The sequence below is a fragment of the Myotis yumanensis genome, unplaced genomic scaffold (assembly GCF_028538775.1).
Source record: "Myotis yumanensis isolate MYYU_CA2020_CCGP unplaced genomic scaffold, mMyoYum1.0.hap1 SCAF_5, whole genome shotgun sequence".
Lineage (NCBI taxonomy): Eukaryota > Metazoa > Chordata > Mammalia > Chiroptera > Vespertilionidae > Myotis > Myotis yumanensis.
The window spans coordinates 2,273,760-2,295,274 of NW_027223756.1; the positions used below are offsets into that span (position 1 = coordinate 2,273,760).

The window sequence follows — 21,515 nt, forward strand, 5'->3', positions numbered from 1 at the left end:
CAAAGGCTCCTTCGCAGCGACGGAGGGCGCCTCCCGACTGCACAGGAGAGGCCGCGAGGGAGCCAGGTGAGCCTGGTGTGGCCGGCCTCGGCGCCCACCTGGGTCCCCACCGCATCCCGGTCAGGCTCTGCCCGCCCCAGCCCGGCCGGAAGCCTCGGCCGCCCCTACGCTCTCTGGCGCCGCTTTTCTCGCCTTGAAATGGGTGTATTTTCAGAGCAGGGGGCGTGCGCTGTTGTGTGGGTGCCCTGGGAACTGGGGCGCATGTAAAATCGGATCCCCCTTCCCGCCTCCGTCTGGGTCAGTACAGAGGGGCCAGGCCTTGAGACGATGTCATTCTGCCCCCCACACCTCCTCCAGCACCCCATTCCCCCAGCCCCTCTCCCTTACCCAGCCCTCCCTCCACTGCGCGGGTGCCTCCCCCTTCCTGGGCCTGGTCCCCTGGGGTGTCAGGAGCCTCCCTCAGTGATGCCTGATCCCCAGTGGGTGCCCGGGGCCCTGCCTACCCGCCCCCACCCCCAGGAGGGGCTGTGGCTTCACAGACGCATGGGGGTGGGAGGGGGGGTGTTGATAGGCAGGTCGAGGGAACTAACTGTGGGTAAAGGTCGCCTCGTAGTGGGTGAAGCCGGTGGAAATGGGTGCGGCTGGTGCAGGGGAGGCTGGGGTGGGTGGGCGGGGAGGTGCTGGAAGGCGGTTTGGGGTCCGGGATGGGCAGGAGCACGGAGGGTTGGGAGCAGAGCGAGGAAGGGGGCAGGGCTCCCGGGACAGCGCCGGCCCTGGGGCTCCCCTCCCCCGCGCATCCCCAGCTGAGCGGCCTGAGAGCTTCCTGCTCCGGCTCCTGCCCCCCTCCCCCCTGGCGCTCCCGCCACACCCCGCAGGCCGTGGCCTTCCCCACCGCGCCCCTGGCCCGGCGTCCTGAGCGGTGGAGTCCAAGGCCACACAGGCTGGGGGACTGGTCCCGGAAGCCTGGCTGGGGGGGCGCAGCGGTGGGGATCTCCCTCAGCCCGGAACTGGGCAGCCGCCACCTCTGTGGCCTCCTGCCCGCGGCGGCCGTGGCAGTTTCCTCCCTGATCCAGCCGCACGGACCGCTCGCTCAGCACCTCAGGTCCTGGCCCCTCCTGGGGGAGGGTCTCTGTGTGTTATTCCCTGTGGTGCTGGGGGCGCGGGCAGAGGGGGAGCACCTCCACCCTGGGGAGGGACTTCTTTATTTTTAATATATTTTTATTGATGTCAGAAAGGAATGGAGAGGGAGAGGGAGAGGGAGAGAGAAACATCAGTGATGAGAGAGAGTCATGGACCGGCTGCCTCCTGCACGCCCCCCACTGGGGATCAAACCCACAACCCAGGCCTGTGCCCTGACCAGGAATGAACCGTGACCTCCTGGTTCCTAGGTCAACACTCAACCACGGAGCCACGTGCCGGGCAGGGAAGGGACTTCTTGTCTCTGGACCTGGGGCTCGGGCAGCTCCGGGGCCTTCCGTTCAGGTCAGGAACCCGGCTTTGCACCAGGGAGGCCCTCGCCCTCTGCCGACGGCGGGCGGCCCTGCCCCGCATGCTCATCTGCCGCCCAGACAGCGCCCGCAGCCTCTCCCCGCTGCGTCCAGCGCCCCTCCCGCTCGGCTGGCTCTTGGCTGCGGTACAGGCTGTCGGGAAGGTTCTAATGGCTGTAAGTTAATAAGTTGGCAATAATTAGGTTTGCGCGGCAGGAACATGGCCAGCCCCTGGGGCCGGCCTGGGCCCTGGACAGCGGCGGGGGTGGGGGAGCCCCGCGGCCCCTCTCTCCTCCTTTCTCCCCAGCATTTTGTTAGGACAAGTGTCAACACAGGGGGAGCGGAAAGAGCTGGGTGGGACTGTGCTCCTGCCTGCCGTGCGCGCGTTTTCGTCCGACGGCGCCGTCTCCATTCCCGCCCGCCCCGGTCCGTTCACTCCCAGTGAAGGTCACGGTCGGTCACAGACACGTGCACTGGGCCCCCAGCAGGCCTGTCGCCAGGCAGAGGTCACGTTTGCTTTTGCTTTTTGTTTTGTTTTGGGCAGATTTACGCCCAGTGAAGTGCGCACACCCAGCCCGAGCATGTGCTGAGTTTTGACAGGTGGACACATTCTCCAGATGCAGAGCCTGAGCAATACCCCGTGGGTCCCCTCGTCCCCCACCCTCCCACGGCCATCGCCACCTTGGCCACCTCGGGTTCAGGCCGCTGGTCTCGAACCCCTGTGAACGGAGCCCACGATGCATGTCCTCTGAGTCTGTCTCACTCAGCACCGTGCACTTGAGGGCCGTCCCGGGGGGTGGGGCCTCCGGGCGAGATCCTCTCGGTGCCGAGCAGCCCTCCACGGCGCGGAGACCGGTCTCGTCAACCATCTCACACACGCTCCCACCGCCCGGCACACGGGGCTGCATGCTCTGCCCTGGCGAGTCGGGGGTCCAGAGATACAGACCCCACGGGCGCGCGCGTGTGTGTGTGTGTGTGTGTGTGGCCCAGCCACGCTGACACAACATCAGCATCACACATGTTACTGCACCTTACACTGTCATTTGTATTTTTAAAAAATATGTTTCTATTGATTTTAGTGAGAAAGGGAGAAGGAGAGAGAGAGAAACATCGATCGGCTGTCTCCCGCATACCCGCTACCGGGACCGAACCCGAAACCTGGGCATGAGCCCTGACCGGGAATCGAAACGGTGACCTTTTGGGGCACGGACGGTGCTCAGCCCCTGAGCCACAGCAACAGGCTGCCCCTTACACTTTAAGCAAACCCAAACACCATCTCCTGTCGGCCGCTCCCATCGGTCCAGGCAGCGCTGCCTTCTCCTAGTGACTGTGAGGCATGTGGTTGGGCTCTGGGCATTTAAGCGGGTTCTGGGCTTTGGCTGCTGTAAGAGGGGGCACGCACCCATGGCTGCCCCGCCTGAGCAAGCATGCGAGCCCGATGCTGCCTAAGTTCTCAAAGCAGAACCGATGCACGAAGGGTTTTCGCGTTTACACTTTTGACTGATGTGCCAAGACTCCTTCCAAAGAAACTGGTGTAAATGAACTCTCCACCTGGGAGGCCTCCCCTCTCCTCCCGGACCCACTCAGACCCTCGGGCCTGCTCCCGGGCTACGATCGGTCCCTCGGCGTCGGCTCAGCCTGTACCTTTAAAATCAGGTGCAGAGTTGGGCAGGTCTTCAGATGTTGAAGCCATTGTGGTTCCTTTTTTTTTTTAAATATATATTTTATTGACTTTTTACAGAGAGGAAGGGAGAGGGATAGAGAGCTAGAAACATTGATGAGAGAGAAACATTGACCAGCTGCCTCCTGCACACCTCCTACTGGGGATGTGCCCGCAACCAAGGTCCATGCCCTTGACCGGAATCGAACCTGGGACCCCTCAGTCCGCAGGCCGACGCTCCATCCACCAAGCCAAACCGGTCAGGGCTCCTTTTTTTTTAAGTCATGGTCTCAGATACTTGACTCGTCTTTTCCGCTGGTTGCCTTTTTCTTTCTTATCCGTAGGTGCTCTTTGTCTGTTCAGGAAGGAAGCCCACCGCCTGTTGGATTGTTGCAAATATCTTCCCCGCGTGGCCCTCATCTCTGACATTTTATTTCCTTTTAATAAAAGAGCCCAGGGCCGTGTTTCCACTTACGGCTTCTGAGTTGTGTGTCTTGCTTGGGAAGAACTTCCTGCAAGGCCACGGGAACTAAGATCTGGGTTTTGTTTGGCTGTTGTTTTTGTTGTTGTGTTGGTTTCGGCTTTGGTGTAAGGAATGAGATAGAGGCTGAATTTTATTTATTTTATTTTCAGTTTTGTCACCTAATGGCGCAAACCACTCACAGAATAACCACCCTCCTCCCACTTGTGCGAAGAGCTGCCTTTAGAGCAGCCGTGGGCAAACTACGGCCCGCGGGCCGGATCCGGCCTGTTTGAAATGAATAAAACTAAAAAAAAAAGAAGACCGTACCCTTTTATGTAATGATGTTTACTTTGAATTTATATTAGTTCACACAAACACTCCATCCATGCTTTTGTTCCGGCCTCCGGTCCAGTTTGAGAACCCATTGTGGCCCTCGAGTCAAAAAGTTTGCCCACCCCTGGGCTAGAGAGAGGAAGGGAAGCAGGGAAGCGTGCTCTCAGAGGCCACGGTGGCGCCTCCCGGGGGTGCGGCCAGTGCCCCCGGCCCAGAGCCGTGCTTCTCGGGCTCTCCCCCCTCGTGACGCTGCCTCTGCGGGTGTTCCTGGCTCGTTCTCGCAGATCCACTTTCCGGTGTGAATTCCAGGATCCGCGCTTCTACTCCCAAAGGCAGGTGTCTCACCGTTCGGCTCAGTGAATCAACTTAGTAAGAAATGGCGTCTTGGTCACACTCGGTAAGAAGTGACGCCTCGTCTCTCCGTTTGTCTTCCTCACAAGCTTTTAAAAATCGCCCTTGGTCCTGGCTGGTTGCTCAGTGGTTAGAGCGTTGGCCATGGCCCGAAGAGTCTCGGGTTCAATTCCTGGTCAAGGACATGTACCCGGGTTTCGGGTTCCCTCCCCGCCCTTGGTCGGAGTTGTGGGATATTCTGGTGTTTTTTAAAATATGTTTTTCTTGATTTTTCTAGAGAGAGAGGAAGGGAGAGGGATAGAGAAATAGAAACACCATGGATCAGCTGCCTCCTGCACGCCCTCTACTGGGGATTGAGCCCGTAACCAGGCCTGTGCCCTGACCTGGAATCGAGCCTGTGGCCTCCTGGTTGCTGGGTGGGTGCTCAGCCCCTGAGCCGAACGGCCGGGCAGGTCCTCTCCTCCCTCCCTGTGCGCGGGCGGGGCCCCCTCTTCTCTAAGGGTGGGGGGACCTGTGTCTGGGGAGCACAGAGGCCTGCGGTGTGGAGCCCAGGGCCCTGCAGTAAGGAAGGTCCCCACTCCTCTCAGGAAGCGCCCGCACAGACCTTCCGCCCCACAGCAGCGGGACTGCTCACCCGCATTTCCCCGGAAATCGTTTCCCCATTTCCTGGCAAAAGTGCACAGGGCCTTTGTGTGTCTCGCCGTGTCCTGTGTCTGTCGCCCACTCCCGCACCCCGGCGCCCACATGACTCTACGTGCCTCGTGACCTCGGGTTTCTCTCTGTGGTGACACATAATTCTACTGGTTTTCTTGGGTTTTTCTTTTTTTAAAAATATTTTAAACTGATTTTTAGAGAGAGAGGAAGGGAGAGGGAGAAAGAAATAGAAACATCACAGACAGGAACACCATTGATCGGCTGCCTCCTGCACGCCCCGCAATGGGGACTGCGCCCCAACCCGGGCATGTGCCCCACCCGGGAATCGAACCGGCAACCTCTTGGTTCCTGGTTGATGCTCAGCCCCTGAGCCACCAGGCCGGGCTCTGGGTTTTCAAAGATGACAGCTGTGCTGGGTACTCCCGTCCACTCGCCTTAGGTAATTGGCCACTTGCAATGTTTGGCTCTTGAGACGAAGATCTTTGTGTAAAAACCCTTTTTCTGTTTGGAATCATTTCCCTGGGCTAGACTTTCTAGATCAAAGGGGGAGCATTTCTCAGGCCAATTTGCTTTCCAGAGGTTTGTTCCAGTTTGCACCCCAACCAGCAACTTAGCTTTCAAAACCCAGGTCCCGCATGCCCCCTCCTCCCAGTAAAACGCCCAGGCTGCCCCCCCACCCCCCGCTGCCCAGCTTCACTCCCCGGAAGGCCCTCCTCTGTCCCCTGCACCCGCCTTCCCTCTGTCTTGAGTTCGAGGAGTGTTTCTGGCCTCAGGAGTTTGCACTGGCTCCGTCCTCTGCCCGAACACCCCGGCCACAGACCTGCCCACAACGGGTGCCTCAGGCCTCTGAGCTCAAGTGTCACCTTCTCAGGGGGCCTTCCTGTCCCCTAGGCAGGCGCCCACCCCCGGTCACACACGACCGTCCCGTCCATCACCGTCCAGCCCACCTGCCTGACTCCCTCCCAGGCCCCTGACGCTTCCTAAACGGACTGCCTGTTGATTGACAGGGCCCCGCCTCGCACTGACACCCCAGTGCGTCCCCTGCGTCTAAAACAGCGTCACATGCCCTGGCCGGTGAGGCTCGGGTGGCTGGCATCGTCCTGGGCACCAACCGAAAGGTTGCTGTTTGATTCTGGGTCCCATCCCCGGAGGGGGGTGTGCAGGAGGCAGCTGATCCGTGATTTCTCTCTCTCCCTCTCACACAATCTTTAAAATAATAAATAAATATAAATGATAAATAGATAAATAAAGCAGCGTGTTACACACACGAATAATTGTTACCCACACCCAGAACAGCTCGGCACGGCTTCCGGCACAGTCTCCAGGCCCAAAGCAGCATCAGACTCATCCCTTTAAGTGTAATGACTGGGCTCTAACCGGTGTGGCTCAGTGGATAGAGCGTCGGCCTGCGGACTGAAAGGTCCCAGGTTCGATTCCGGTCAAGGGCATGTACCTTGGTTGCGGGCACATTCCCAGTAGGAGGTGTGCAGGAGGCAGCTGATCATTGTTTCTCTCTCATCGATGTTTCTCTCTATCCCTCTCTCTTCCTTCCTCTCTGTAAAAAATCAATAAAATACATATTTTTAAAAAAAAGAATAATGACTTGGCCCTGGCCAGTTTGGCTCAGTGGGTAGAGCGTCAGTCTATAGACGGAAGGGTCGGATCAAGGGGTCGGACCTCGGTTACAGGCTCCCCCCCCCCACCCCCCACCCCCGCCCAGGCCCAGGTCTGGGCACGTGCAGGTAGGTGGCAACCAATCCAACACATGGATATTTCTGTCTTTCCCTCTGAAAACCGATGGAAAAATACCCTCAGGTGAGGATTAAAAGTAATGACTTGGGCAAACTGGCCCCACCCCTGGCCCAGAGAGCGGGGACACACCCACCCGCGCACATAGGCCATCCCCAGCGGACACTTACAGCCTATCCCGCACCACCTCGCAAACATCAGGCTCCTGCTGTGTGCCAGGCCACCATGCCCCCGGGCCTTTGCTCTGGGCGCCCAGGCTTCCAAGTTATGGGCACAGCCCTGTGAGCAGGTGCGGGGCACAGCGCAGGCAGAGGCAGCTGGAGGGTTGGGGGTGGGGGGGATGGCGGTCCAGGCGGGAGGAGGAGCTAGTCTGGTTGAAAGTGAGGGGCGGGGAGCCGGGGAGCAGCCCGCATGCACCTGTGGGAATCGCACCCAGGTGACGGCACTGGGTGGAGAGGGGACTCAGCTGATGCCCATGCACAGCCTCAGCCCCGGGCCAGCCGGGGAGCAGAGGGAGCCCGGGGGCCAGCCGGGGAGCACCGGGAGCCGCCGCAGCCCCTAAACCTGATGGATCCCGGGCCCCCAGCGCAGGGGCTTCCAAACTCTGAGTCTCCCCGGGGAGACCTGTCCCGCTCACCCACCCCGCGCGGGAGCCTCCTCCCTGCGGACCTGGGGTCGGAGGGCGGGGGTGGCCCAGGCCTGGGGTTAGGGGCGCTGGGCGGGCTAGGTCAGCCGCAGGTCACCGGAGCGCCCCCACTGCCCCCCTCTGGGGTCCGGGAGACTCAGCCTCGGCCCCGCCCGCCTCTGCGGAGCCGCGGGACGGGGAGGCGGGGCGGGGGCGGGGAGGGAGGCGGGCGGGGCTCCGCGGGGGGCGGAGCGCGGGGCCCCCGGCTGTGCTCGCCGCCGCCTCTGCGCCCCCGGGACGCGCACGCCGACCTGGGGGCCGGCCGACCGGGACCCACGCAGGACGCCGGCGGCGCCCGGCCCGAGGCGGGGTGTGGGGTGCGGGGTGGGGGGCGCGGGCGCCCAGGGGTCCCGGCGCGGGGGCGACGGGCGCAGACGGGTCGAGCGCGCCGGGGGCCCCCAGGCCGGGCCAGGCCGAGGTAAGCGGGGCCGCGGAGGTGGCGGGCGGGCGGGCGGGGCCGGGATGCGGGGACCTGTCGGAGCCTTTGTCTGCGGCGCGCGCGGCCCCACTCCGCCGGCTCGGCCAAGTCCAGGGATGCGGGCACGTGACCCCGGGGACCCTAAGTCCCCACCCCACGCCCCGTCCCGGGAAGGGGGGCCTCCCACCCCCGCCGCGCCAGCCCCCCCACACCCCCGCCATCAGCCCGGCTGCGAGCGCCCGACCCGCCCTGGGAAGCGGCAGAGGCCGTGGCCCCGGCCTGCCCTGCTCGGTCCGGGCGCCCCTCCTCCCGGCACAGGCACGGCACGGGCTCGGGGTCCTCGCACCTGCAGTCCCCCCGGACCCCCTCTCTCCCCTCGCCCTTCCCACCGGCCCCCCTGTCCCGGCTCCTGGACAGGCCGCTGGCAGAGGCGGGGCCTGTGCGGGGAGGGGGGGCGGGCACCTCGCAGGGGGGGTCTGCCCTTTGCAGGGCCGCGGGCCTGGGAGCCAACTTTGTTGCTGATGGGGCCGGGCAGACGGGGGGGGGGGGGGGGGGCGGGGGGGGCGCGGTGCTGCGAGCGCTGCAAACTGCGGGGACCAGGGGGGCGGCTCCCGGCCAGTGCCAGGCCTTCGCGCAGGAGGCTCCAGAAGGGGTGACCCGGCATCTAAGCCCACTGTCCTAGGGCAGGATTGGGGGGCGGTCTGGGAGGCTGGCGGTGGGAAGGGCAGCAGAGAGCTCCTGACCGGCCTGGGCACGGGGCGGGCAGCCAAGGGCGGCCAGCTGCCCAGCTGCATCCGGCTCTGAGGGTGGACCAGCCCTGAGGGGTCAGCCTGGCCGGGGGTCCGGGCACCCCACACCTCACAGTGCCCGGGGCACACTCAGAGCCAGCGTCCGGGGACCAGCGGGGGTCAGCGGGCACTAGCCCTGGGCATGGGTCTGCTCAGCTGCCCGCCACGGAGTGAGGCAGAAGTGGGTTTGGGGACTGGGGGGCTGGGAGCCCGGCCGCTGTGCCTGGACGTGGTGGGTGTGGCAGCCGGGCCCTCCCTGAGGCCGCCCTCCCTGGAGCCACCCGCTCGGGAGGACGCGGCCTTCCTCGGCCACAGCTGGGAGGTGGGGAAACCGAGGCCAGGGGTGGCCTGTGGTCTCTCAGGGCCCCCTGGGGGGCACAGAGGGGCCCCAGGGAGAGTGGGGGGCAGAGGAGAGCCCCGTCCAGTCTCGCCTCTTTCAGCCCCTGTGCTTGCTCTGAAGTTTAATTAAAGGGGGACCGGGGAGGAGGAGGGGGCTGGGGCGACCTGAGGCTCTGAGCGTGAGGACCTGGGAGGGGGGATTGGAGCCTGTGGCCCGGAGAGGTGGGGGCGCCTCCTCAGTGCACCCCCTGCCGCCACCTGCGCAGCCTGGCCCTGCCCCGGCCACAGTATCGCGTTAGGGCTCTGGGCTAACGGCAGGGGAGTCAGGGCCCCCACCTCCAGGAGGGGCCTGGGGAGCACGTGGGGATGGTGGCTGGGGCCCCCGTGTGTGCAGCCGCTGCCTGCTTCCCGCTGAGCCGGGCAGGATGGGCCCCTCCTGGCTGGATGCTGAGCCATCGCCTTCCGGGTGGCACAGCCTGCCAGCCGGGCAGAGACCTCACGCGGAGGCCAGGCGACACTGTCCGCTGGGTGTCCCCAGATCTGCTGAGCAGGCCCTGGGCCGGGGTGCGGGGCCTCCATCCCCGGCAGGCGGAGCACCTGTGGTAGCAGCCGCCGCTCTGCCGCTGGCCCCTTCCTGGCCCCTCGCGTCTGCGGGGAAGCTGGCGGGCACTGAGGTCTCCAGGCCTCCAGGGGGCACCCTGCCCGAGGCCACAGTCATCCAAGTCCGGGCCCAGCTCCCCCAGAGCCCTGCTCGGCCCCAGATGTGGCGGGGGCCCAGGGCGGGGCTCAGGGGGAAGGGGTCCTGTGGGGGGGTCTGGCCTCCCAGCCACCAGAGGGAGAAGCCCCCTCCCCTTGCCCACTGCTCGTGGTGCCCACCAGCCGGCCAGCCCCAGCCGGGGGCAGAATTGCCCCACCCCTAGGACCAACCTGGAAGCAGGGACGGCCCTGGCGCCCATAAAAGTCTATGGGGAGCCAGGAGAGGGGCACCGTGGGCAGCCCCTGGAGGCTAGGGAGTGGGTAAACTGAGGCAGGAGAGCTGAAGGAAGTGCACAGGCGGAAAGGGAGGTGAGGGATGCCCTGGCCGGTCGCTCAGTGGTTAGAGTGTCAGCCTGAGCACCAAAAGGTCACAGGTTCAAGTCCCGGCCAAGGTCAAGGACGTGTACCTGGATTGCAGGTTCCATCCCTGGCCCCAGTCAGGGCGCGTGCAGGAGGCAGCCAGTCGTGTCTCTCACATCGATGTCTCTCTCTCTCCCCTGCTGCCTCCCTCCTTCCATTCTCTCTGAAAACCAAGGGAGAAAATATCCTCGGGTGAGGATTAACCAACAAAAAGGAAAGAGAGGGAACGCGGGCTGAGCGCAGCTGTGGGCCCTCGGAGGGCTTTGTGGTGACCCCGGGCACCTGGGCCCAGGACCCAGCGGTGCCGCTCTCAGGCCGATGCCACGCTCCCCGTCTCTGCCTCGATCCTTTCCAGGGAGCACAGTCCTCTCTGCGGTCAGATAAATGAATAAGGTCATGAGAAGCACAAGTTGATAAATATTTTAAGTAACTAACTGCCCCCCCCCTCCAGCGCGCCGCGCGCGCGCACACACACACACACACACAGGTGGGCAGGGCCGGGGTGGCAGGGGGTGGTGTCCCTCCCTCGCAGATCAATTAGCTCCTTTCTTTCCTTCAAAGAGAAGGGCCGGCAGGTGTGAACTGAAGCCAGAGAAACGAAGGCGAGACCGAGGGAAGGACTTGCTGCCAGGGAAGGGGGTGGCCCCTGAGCGCCGTGATGGCTCCGTGTCCACAGGCCTGGGTTTGCCTCGGGGCTCCCCGCTTGACTGCCTGCGAGACCCGGGTGGCGGGTGGGGGTGTTCACCCCACTGCTCGCGCTCCTCGCTGTGAAGTGAGTGACGACGCCCCTCCTCCCAGAGGGCCCTGGGGGCCCTGCGTGCCGTGTTCAGCAGTGTCGTCTGTTCTGACTGCTCGCCAAGCCCTGGCATCAGACCTCCACAATGCTTCTCCCTCCATCTATTTCCCGCCGCACCACCCCATGCAGGCAGTCAGGGGACATCGCCGAGGGCGGAGGGCTCACAGCAGGTGGGGGAACAGCGAGGACGGCGGGGTGCAGGCTTGGTGGCTGGGCAGCGGCAGTGCCTCCCCTCCGGGCCCTCAGCCTCCCTCTCTCCGCAGCCCGGGCGCCATGGGCTCCGTGGGCAGCCAGCGCCTCAAGGAGCCGGGCGCGGCGGGCAGGCCGGGCAGGAGCGTGGTGACGAGCTTCAGCTTCGACCGCTGCCAGCTGGAGGAGGAGGCGGCCGCAGGGGCAGCTCGGGGCCGGGACGGTGCGGCCAGGGGCACCCCGATTCTCACGGACTCTGGTGAGCGAGGTGCGGGCGAGGTCTGTGTCTGGCCCAAAGCGGGGGTGGCCCGGCGAGCCCTCGGGAGGCGGCGTGTGCCGGGCGGATAGGGGTGCGGCCGGAGCGACAGGCCAGGGTCCCCCCTTCACCTCCGGCCGCCTCTCCAGGCGGGGACGGCGCCAGGCTGGGGGGGCCCCCCTGGATGGGGGCCAGCACATGGCCACTCATGCGCTGACCCGGGGCGCACTTCCCTCTGGGGTGACGGGTCGCCGGGTCACATCGCTGACAGCAGGCGCCTCCCTCGTGGAGAGGGGAGCGGCCGCGAGGAGGGCCGGCGGGAGGGGCAGAGGCCTGGTTCCGGCCCGGCCACGTGGAAGCAGCCCTGAGGAAGCAGCCTGTGGGTCAGACGTGCGGAGCGGGCAGCGGGGGCTTGCGGTGGCCTGTGGCCCCGGGGGCGGCGGCCGTGCGGGGCTCACCTGCGTCTGGTCTCGGGCAGAGGGCCGGGCGCCCGACGACCGCTACCACGCCATCTACTTCGCCATGCTGCTGGCCGGCGTGGGCTTCCTGCTGCCCTACAACAGCTTCATCACCGACGTGGACTACCTGCACCACAAGTTCCCAGGTGGGCCCCCCCGCGCCCCCGCTGCCCCCCGGGGGCGGCCGGCCGCTCAGCTCTGCCCCCCCCACCCCCCACCCCCCCACACCCCCCACCCCCCGCCGCCCTCGCCAACCCCGCAGCGGGGCCGCGTGGGAACCCGGCTGGGCTGTGAGCTGCTGAGTGACAGGGTGGCCGCGCCCCCTCTCGGGCCATCCTAGTGAGGAGGCGGCGCCTGGTGGGGTGGGGACTGGGCTGGGGCTCCCCTGAGCGCTGCTGCTGCCCCCACAGGGACCTCCATCGTGTTCGACATGAGCCTCACCTACATCCTGGTGGCGCTGGTGGCCGTGCTGCTGAACAACGCGCTGGTGGAGCGGCTGAGCCTGCACACGAGGATCACGGCCGGTGCGCCCCGCTCGGGCCCCCCCCTCGCCCCTCACTCACCCCTCACTCACCCGCTTCCCTGCACCTCGCTCCCTGCCTGTAACACGGGCCTCTCCTGGGGAGGGGGCAGGACTCTCTGTGAGCACGAGGTCAGGCTGTGGTGGGTGCGCCACGCGCCAGCACGTTGTCTGCCCCTGGGAGGTTTGTGGGCCCCCAGCTCTCCCCTTGGCCTAGTCGGCGTCCTTTCCCACTCCCCTCTGTTGACATCAGCTTCGAGGGCCAGCACCTCCTCCAGGAAGCCTTCTGGTGCCCCTCTTAGACCCCAGGCGTCCCAGCAACCGGGTATGGAGGGCAGTGGCAGAGCGAGGGCACCTGCACCTGGCACAGCAGGAGAGGTGGACGAGGGGAGCCCACCCCACCCTGACCACTCCCGCCCCTCCCCCGCAGGCTACCTCTTGGCCCTGGGCCCCCTCCTCTTTATCAGCATCTGTGACGTGTGGCTGCAGCTCTTCTCCAGGGACCAGGCCTATGCCATCAACCTGGCCGCTGTGGGCACCGTGGCCTTTGGCTGCACAGGTAGGGGCCGGGGGAGGGAGGAGGGACAGGTGGGGGGCCCTGAACCTCTTCGTGTCCTTGGACCATCCCACCCCAGCCCCGTTGGTGTGGGAGGTGGGCGGCTCCGTCCCTCCCTTTCCCTCCTCTCATGGCGACACCCAGCTTCAAGGCCCAGGGAGCCATTTGGTGTGAATGAAACCAAGGCTGCTTTTTTTAAAAATATTTTTTATTATTATTATTGATTTCAGAGAGGAAGGGAGAGGGAGAGAGAGTTAGAAATATCAATGATGAGAGAGAATCACTGATCGGCTGCCTCCTGCACACCCCACACTGGGGACCGAGCCCGCAACCTGGGCCTGTGCCCTGACCGGGAATCAAACCGTGACCTCCTGGCTCATAGGTCGACGCTCAATCGCATCAGCTGGGCAGACCAAGGCTTCCTGAACTAATGTCCTCACCCGGGCAGGGGACCAGGTCTGTGTTAAGAAAACAAGTGCTGGTAGCTGATTACTGAGCCTGCAGGCAGCTCTCAGATGACTCTGGGAAACTCCAGAATTAATTACGTTTAGAGACGCTGCAAGCTACACTGGGTCAGTCTGTTTCTTCTCGTTTCAATTACACTGAATTTACAAAAAACAAAACAAAAGCCAGTGCAGGTAGGGAGCGGGCAGCCCCGCCTGCTCAGGGCTCCCTGGGCGGGGCCTTGCTGGCTGCCCTGCCCCGCTCCCTGTCCCCGTGTTGGTGAGGATGAGAGAGGTTGTGCTGCAGCAACAAGTGAGCCAGAAAGCTCAGCAGCTGAAAAATCAAGACTTCTCTCTGGCTCTTGCTCCATGTTCCACACATGGATGGAACTCAGTCTCCAGCAACGCGGGCAGACAGTGGCCCCATCTGTACCGTGGGCCCCTCCGGTCGCCGCTGCGGGGGGCAGAGAGGCTGGGCGTCCCCAGGCTTTTCTCTGCCTTATGCAGAGTGAGCGTGTCATTTCATCGGGCAGACGGGTCAGGGCGCCCGGCTGCACCGAAACAGGTGCGAGGGGCCCGCCTGGGGACGGAGCTGCTCCCCCACCCGCCGCCCAGCGAGGTGGCTGGGCCCCGCGCCTCCGCCACCAGCGGTGCTGACGGTCTCCTGTTGCCCGCGCCCTCGCCCTCGCCCCAGTGATCTCAACCTGGGGCATGTGTCCTCGCTGCAGGAGCTAGTTGTGTCACGGCCGCTCCCCTCTCTCCCTCTCTCTCTCTCTCAAGTGCAGCAATCCAGCTTCTACGGGTACACGGGGATGCTGCCCAAGCGGTACACCCAGGGGGTGATGACCGGAGAGAGTGAGTATGGGCAGCCCCGGGGGCGGGGGCTGGCGGGCACCGGGCTGCCCGGCCTCTGAGGCTCCTCCCAGGGTCACCAGCTCTGGGCCGGCCTGGCTGGGGCAGCCGTGTCACTGGGAAGCTGTGCCTCCAAGCGTGGGCCTGGGTCTGGGAGTGCCTACGCCTGTGTGTGGTGTGAGCGTGTGTCAGCATGTGTGTGCGTGTGTATCTGCGTGTGTGTCTGCATGTGTGTGTCAATGTGTCTGCATGTGTGTGTCCGTGTGTGCATGTGTCTGCATGTGTGTCAATGTGTCTGCATATGTCTGTGTGCGTGTCTCTCTCTATGTGTCTGTGCGTGCATGTGTGTCTGTGTGTCTGCATGTGTGTGTCTGTATGTGTGTGTCTGTGTGTGTCTGCATGTGTCTGCGTGTGTGTGTGTGTGTGTGTGTGTCTGTGTGTGTGAGGTAGCTCTCCTGTACCACAAGGGCTGCTGCACCTCAGCACAGCTCTCCTCGGAGCAGCGGCCCACGAGCCACCCGCCTGCCCGGCACCGCCCTTGCTTCTCAGACTGGCTTTCCCGTCATCCCCGCCCCCCCACCCCCCCACCCCCCCACCCCCGGGCCGCTCTCCAAAGCGCCTGGGTCTGGGAGGCCTCCCTCCTCCCTGCAGGGCCAGGCCGGGGTCAGCATCAGCTGCTCCCTTTCGGCTCTGCACACGAGCCCGCAGCGCCCGCCCTGCCCGCCGGCCCTGGTCCCTGCTGCCCCCGCCACCATCCCCGCGGCTGTTGGCATCCTCTCTCCCCTGCGACCCAGGGCAGGGCCCCTGCCATCCCCGCTGTGCCCCCAGAGGCACTTGGCCAACGCTCCCGGGGAGTGAGCAGTGTGTCGGGGAGGTGGTCTGGGTGGGCACCTGGTGGCAGCTCACTGCCTGTCTGGGGGCTGGCAGCGCTGGGCGGACTGGAGTGGAGGCAGAGGGCCTGGTGCCCGGGCAGGAGAGGGGCCGACGGGTAGAGCAACCCAGGGCTGGCAGGGCTGGGGGCGACTGTGCAGGGGGGCTCAGTGGGGGCTGGGTGTGCGGGGGCTGAGGGGGGCTGTGCGGGGGCTCAGTGGGGGCTGGGTGTGCGGGGGCTGAGGGGGGTGCGGGGGCTGGGGGTGTGTGTGCGGGGGCTGAGGGGTGTGTGCGGGGGCTGAGGGGAGCGGGGGCTGAGGGGTGCGGGGGCTGAGCGGAGCCCGGCCCTCCCGCAGGCACGGCGGGCGTGATGGTGTCCCTGAGCCGCATCGTCACCAAGCTGCTGCTGCGGGGCGAGCGCGCCAGCACCCTCATCTTCTTCCTGGTCTCCGCCGGCCTCGAGCTGCTCTGCTTCCTGCTGCACCTGCTGGTCCGGCGCAGCCGCTTCGTGCGCCACCACACGGTGCGGCCCCGCGACGGCCACGCGGGCCCCCGGGGCTACCGCGTGCACCACGACGTGGCGGCCGGGGACGTCTGCTTCGTGAGTCCGCGGCGCCCCCGGGCTCCCCCCGCGCCTCCTTCCTCGGTGGACCCGGGGCTGGTCCCGGCAGCTCCGCGTGTCTGCGCCCCGCGTCCCGGGCGGCGGCTGCGTGTACCGGGCGGGGCCGAGGGTGCAGGACGCGGCTCAGGAGGCGCCCCCTGGCGGGCGGGGCGGGGAGAGCAGGCCGTTCGCAGGGACGCTGACCCAGCGCGTCTCCCCCTCGGCCGGCGAGCCCGGGACCGTCCCCCTTGGATCTCAGAGACCCGAGGCGGGCAGAGGGCGGCGCGCTGGGACAGACCCGCGCTGGGAAAGGACGGGGACTGGGGGCCGCTCCCGGTCCGGGGTTCCCGAGGAGGCGCCCCAGGGCTGAGACCCGCCCGTGTGCGGGGAGGGAGGTGTGCGGGGCCACGGGACAGGCACTGGCAACAGAGGGGAAAGCTGTGAGGCTCAGAGGCCGGGAGGAGCTCTGTGTTGGGGAAGTAAGAGCAGCAGGGGTCCCCCAAACCCTGACACACCCCGTCCTCCAGGAGAACCAAGGCCCGGCCCTGACCAGCAGCGGGTCCCCGAAGGACAGCCCGGTCCACGAGGCGACCGCCGGCGACCGGGGAGCCTACACGCGCTTTGACGTGCCGCCGGCGAGAGTGGAGCGGAGCTGGCCCTCCTTCCGAGGTGGGTGGGCCGGCTGCGCAGCGGCTCCTGTGGGGGGCGCTGGGGGGAGGGGGGGTTGTGGGGGGAGGAGAGTGCTGACGGAGCCCCCACAGCCCTGCTGCTGCACCGCTACGTGGTGGCCCGCGCCATCTGGGCCGACATGCTGTCCATCGCCGTGACCTACTTCATCACCCTGTGCCTGTTCCCCGGCCTGGAGTCCGAGATCCGGCACTGCGTGCTGGGCGAGTGGCTGCCCATCCTCGTCATGGCCGTGTTCAACCTCTCGGACTTCGTGGGCAAGGTGCGTGCCCGGGGGGTGGGGTCACGGGGCGCAGGCTGTGGGGGGGGGGGGAGGGAGGCCCTGAGTGGAGGCGGCACTGGCTCCTGGGTGTGCAGGTGGGAGCCCAGCAGCCCTGGTGGACCCCAGCCCAGCCCAGGGGTGTCAGGAGCCCGCGGTGTGCAGCTCCCGCCCTCCTGGCTGCCAGCTGTCTGACCAGGACCCCGAGGGGCAGCTCCCGCCCTCCTGGCTGCCAGCTGTCTGACCAGGCCCTGGAGGGGCAGCTCCCGCCCTCCTGGCTGCCAGCTGTCTGACCAGGACCCGGAGGGGCAGCGCCTGCCCTCCTGGCTGCCAGCTCTCTGACCAGGACCCCGAGGGGCAGGGCCCGCCCTCCTGGCTGCCAGCTCTGACCAGGACCCCGAGGGGCAGCGCCCGCCCTCCTGGCTGCCAGCTCTGACCAGGACCCCAAGGGGCAGGGCCCGCAGACACGGCTCGAGGAGCCAGAGCGGCCTGTGCTGCGAGCAGAGGCAGTCAGTGTCCGGCCGGCCTGCGGCGGCCTCGTCCGGGTGAATGGAGGATGCAGCGCTCAGAGGGGAGGCCGTGGGCCTGAGGCCACACAGCTGGGGGGTCTGAGAGCTCCCGGCTGTGCTCGGAGAGGGCCCTGACCCTCGGGGCTCGGTGACCTCCTTTCTCAAGTAGGTTCCAGAGCTGCACCCGAGAGGCCCCGTGGACTGCCCGGGCCCCGCGCCGTGTTTGCGTGGGTGCCGGCGCGGGGTTTCGGGGACCAGGCGGGACTGAGCCGGGACTGCGGGGCAGGAGGGCGTCGGGAGACCGCGTGGGCCGGGGGTGCGGGGCCCACACGCCGCTCCGCCCGCAGATCCTGGCGGCCCTGCCCATGGACTGGCGGGGCACGCACCTGCTGGCCTGCTCCTGCCTGCGCGTGGTCTTCATCCCGCTCTTCATCCTGTGCGTCTACCCCAGCGGCGCGCCCGCCCTGCGCCACCCGGCCTGGCCCTGCGTCTTCTCCCTGCTCATGGGCATCAGCAACGGCTACTTCGGCAGCGTGCCCATGATCCTGGCCGCCGGCAAGGTGGGGCCCCGGCAGCGGGAGCTGGCAGGTAGGCGGCCAGGCGGGGACCCGGGGCCCATGGACGCCAAGGCCACGGCCCGCGTCACCCTCAGGGGGCCTCGCTGGTGCGGGACAGTCTGCAGTCACGCCCCCCGCGTTCATCCCGCAGCTGCACAGTGAGGCCGCTGAGCGCCAGGTGCTGTCCTGCGTGCTGGGGGCACAGTGGTGACTGAACTCAATCCTGCGCTTCCTGCGCTGACAGTCAGGGGAGACAGACAGACAACAAAGAACGACAGAGACAATAACGCAGAGAAAGGGGCTGGCGAGCCGGGCGGGGGGCTCGCATCAGAGCGGCCGGGCAGGCTTCCCTGAGCAAAGCCCTGGAGGAAGGAGTGGGGGCAGCCCTGTGACCTGCAAGGGAAGAGCCTGTGTAGGCCCCGGGGCAGGGGCCTGGGAGGAGTGCTGGGTTCTGTGTGGACGGTGGTCCCCGCACAGCCGATGGTTGGGACGGGGGGGGGGGGGGGGGGGTAAGAAAGGGACAAGGGAGCAGAAGGACTTTAGTTTGGGGCCGATGCTCAAGGCAAGGCCATCAGCTGAGGTGGAGGGAGCGTTGGTGGGAGAGGGCTCCGGGGCTGGGCCCACGGGTGACAGTCCTCGCACGGCCCTCCCGGGAGCGGCCTGGTCACCGCGTCCCCGGGTGCCAGCCTCGGCCCAGCCCTTGGCGGAGGGGCTGTGTGGGATTGGGTTGTAGGGGTGCGCCCGGCGGCCGGGTCCCGGGCGCTCAGGTCCGCTCCGGTCCGCAGGGAACACCATGACCGTGTCCTACATGACGGGGCTGACGCTGGGCTCGGCAGTGGCCTACTGCACCTACAGCCTCACCCGGGGCGCCCACAGCGGCTGCCTCGAGACCTCCGCCACCAACGCCTCCCTCCCCGCCGGCCTCTGAGCCGGGGCCAGCCCTGCCCCTGCCCCTGCCTGCGGGCCCGGCCTCCTCCTGTGCCAACACCGCCAACCGCCTGGGCGCACCCAGGGTCCCGCCAGGGTCTTGGAGCCGCAACTCTCGATGCTGAGCCCGGACTCGCCCACACTGTGCCCTGCGCCTCACACCGCTCTCCCCGCCGCTGCGCCCAGTGCTCCGCGAGTCTCAGCCGTCCCCCCGGGAGAGCAGTCACCAGCCAGCATCCCTCCTGGCGACCCCACCCCCAGGTCAGCTCTGAGGGCCCCCCTCCGTCACCCCAATCACAACATCACCGCCCCCGAGCCAGCCCTTCACCTGGGCCCTCCGCCCCCAGCCTTAGCCCTGGCTTTCCTGGACCCCAGGATTGCTGGGAGGACCAGGACCTCCGGGTCTGAGTGTCAGACCACAGTCTGTGCCAGCTTGGACCCCCAGGACCCCTCCCTCACCCGGGCCCCACCTGATGCCACGGGCCTGGGGGTCCGCCTGCCCCGGGACCTGCTCCTCCGCCGTCTGATACAGGACAGAGTGGGGGGGCCCCCCCCTGGCTGAAGTCAACTCCAGCCCTAAGCCTTGACCCCCATCCAGCAAAGCCCACCGAGGGGCCTGAGTCCCTGGCGGGTAGGGAGGGTCCCCCCCCCAAGCCGGGACCCTCCGGGGCTCCAGGTTGGCTCAGTACGAGTTAAGGGGACTCCGGGGTGTCGGCCTGCCCTCCACACCCACCGCACTGCGTGGCGACTGCCCCCCGCTGTGTCCCACCCCGTCTGTCTGTCACTGACTCTACCGCACTGGCCATTAAAGGATGAAGGAGAACCTGCTGAGTCTGAGAGGCGTCTGTGCAGGTGGCGCTGGGGGAGGGGCCGGGCGGGACAAGGCCCCCCGCAGAGCTGGGACCCAGTCTTCCGCCTGGAAAGTGACCCGCCGGCACCCTAGCCGAGTTTCTAGGAGGGCGCGGGGGCAGGTGGGGTGGAGGAGGGTCCCCACGCCTGGACGGGGGTGTGGGGAGGCGATGGAGGCTGCAAGGGTTTGGGGTTCGAAGGCCCTCAGGGATACGGCCACATCCCCCCACCTCCACCCCACCCCCACCCCGTGCAGGAGCAGAAAGACAAAGGCAGCTGGCCCTGCCCCTGCCCCTTGGACGGAGAACCGGACCGAGAGAAGCCGCCCGGCTGTGCGGATCTGCCGACGGAACAAACGCCCATTCTGTTCCGTGCGCTTCCTCCGGGGAGGGGGCTGCTCCACTCCTGCGAGTGGGACCCTTGGGAGAAGTGGGGAGGCGGCCGGCGAGGGGGGGGCGGCAACCACGTGGGCCAAGGCCGGGCGGGCGGGCGGGGGCCGCCAGGGGGCGCCAGCGCACCGCTGCTCCCGGTCTCTGGGTGCGGGAGGGCCGACCACCCGTGACTCTGGACCGAGCCGCTCCCAGGCCTTCAGGCAGGGGGTGCCCGACCCCCCCTCCCGTCTGCCCGCTCAGGGCCGCTCAGCCCCCGCCTCGGCTGCAGGGGAGCGCGGCTGGGGCGGGAGCACGGCCGGGAGCTCAGCCCCAAATGACAGGGAGGAGGAGCTGCAGGCCGCCCGGCTCTGGCCTGAGACCCTGGGGCCGATGGCCGTCAGTGGCCGGTGCGGCCACGCGCTTTCCTCTCATTCAAATGAACGCCCCGCGCAGCGCGGGGGACACCGGCTCCTGCCCCGCCAGCTGCCCAGGCCTCCCCAGCCCGGAGCCCGCAGGCAGCGCGCTTCCCAATGACAGCTTTTCCTTTTCTTTCTTTTTACGGAAAAGTTCACCGAACTCGCCAACCAACAAAATTCCAACAGAAACCAAAGAAAAAGCTAAACATTAATTCCCCCCAAAGATAAAACGGAAGTCTGGCTTTTCTTTCCCTTAAGATTGTTTGGTCGAGGGTTAGGGTTAGGGTTAGGGTTAGGGTTAGGATTAGGATTAGGGTTAGGGTTAGGGTTAGGGATAGGGTTAGGGATAGGGATAGGGATAGGGTTAGAGTTAGGGATAGGGATAGGGTTAGGGATAGGGATAGGGATAGGGTTAGAGTTAGGGTTAGGGATAGGGTTAGGGATAGGGATAGGGATAGGGTTAGGGTTAGGGTTAGGGTTAGGGTTAGGATTAGGGTTAGGGTTAGGGTTAGGGTTAGAGTTAGGGTTAGGGATAGGGTTAGGGATAGGGATAGGGATAGGGTTAGGGTTAGGGTTAGGGTTAGGGTTAGGGTTAGGGTTAGGGTTAGAGTTAGGGTTAGGGATAGGGATAGGGATAGGGTTAGGGATAGGGATAGGGTTACCGATAGGGTTAGGGTTACCGATAGGGTTAGGGTTAGGGTTAGGGATAGGGTTAGGGTTAGGGATAGAGTTAGGGTTAGGGTTAGGGATAGGGTTAGGGTTAGGGTTAGGGTTAGGGTTAGGGTTACCGATAGGGTTAGGGTTACCGATAGGGTTAGGGTTAGGGTTAGGGATAGGGTTAGGGTTAGGGATAGAGTTAGGGTTAGGGTTAGGGATAGGGTTAGGGTTAGGGTTAGGGTTAGGGTTAGGGTTACCGATAGGGTTAGGGTTACCGATAGGGTTAGGGTTAGGGTTAGGGATAGGGTTAGGGTTAGGGATAGGGTTAGGGTTAGGGTTAGGGTTAGGGTTAGGGTTACCGATAGGGTTAGGGTTACCGATAGGGTTAGGGTTAGGGTTAGGGATAGGGTTAGGGTTAGGATTAGGGTTAGGGTTAGGGATAGGGTTAGGGTTAGGGTTAGGGTTAGGGATAGAGTTAGGGTTACCGATAGGGTTAGGGTTAGGGTTAGGGATAGGGTTAGGGTTAGGGTTAGGGTTAGGGTTAGGGTTACCGATAGGGTTAGGGTTACCGATAGGGTTAGGGTTAGGGTTAGGGATAGGGTTAGGGTTAGGGATAGAGTTAGGGTTAGGGTTAGGGATAGGGTTAGGGTTAGGGTTAGGGTTAGGGTTAGGGTTACCGATAGGGTTAGGGTTACCGAT

At 65.6% G+C, this 21,515-nt stretch overlaps 1 protein-coding gene across 4 annotated transcripts; it reads left to right on the plus strand.

Annotated features, from left to right (window-relative positions):
• On the plus strand, positions 1 to 19,338 carry SLC29A4 (solute carrier family 29 member 4). 4 transcript variants are annotated; one of them, XM_070417055.1, is made up of 12 exons: positions 7,730 to 7,800; positions 10,605 to 11,009; positions 11,103 to 11,296; positions 11,763 to 11,888; positions 12,153 to 12,266; positions 12,693 to 12,821; positions 14,042 to 14,116; positions 15,340 to 15,584; positions 16,112 to 16,253; positions 16,346 to 16,533; positions 17,387 to 17,627; positions 18,382 to 19,338. In XM_070417055.1, the coding sequence occupies exons 2-12, from the start codon at positions 10,702 to 10,704 to the stop codon at positions 18,522 to 18,524; spliced, it is 1,905 nt and encodes a 634-aa protein (XP_070273156.1). In that variant the 5' UTR covers positions 7,730 to 7,800; positions 10,605 to 10,701; the 3' UTR covers positions 18,525 to 19,338. The 4 variants fall into 4 exon arrangements, with proteins under 4 accessions (XP_070273158.1, XP_070273159.1, XP_070273156.1 ...); XM_070417057.1 differs by lacking the exons at positions 7,730 to 7,800; positions 10,605 to 11,009 and adding an exon at positions 1 to 66; XM_070417058.1 differs by lacking the exon at positions 10,605 to 11,009 and having other exon boundaries at positions 7,729 to 7,800.
• Positions 19,339 to 21,515: the final 2,177 nt, after the last annotated feature.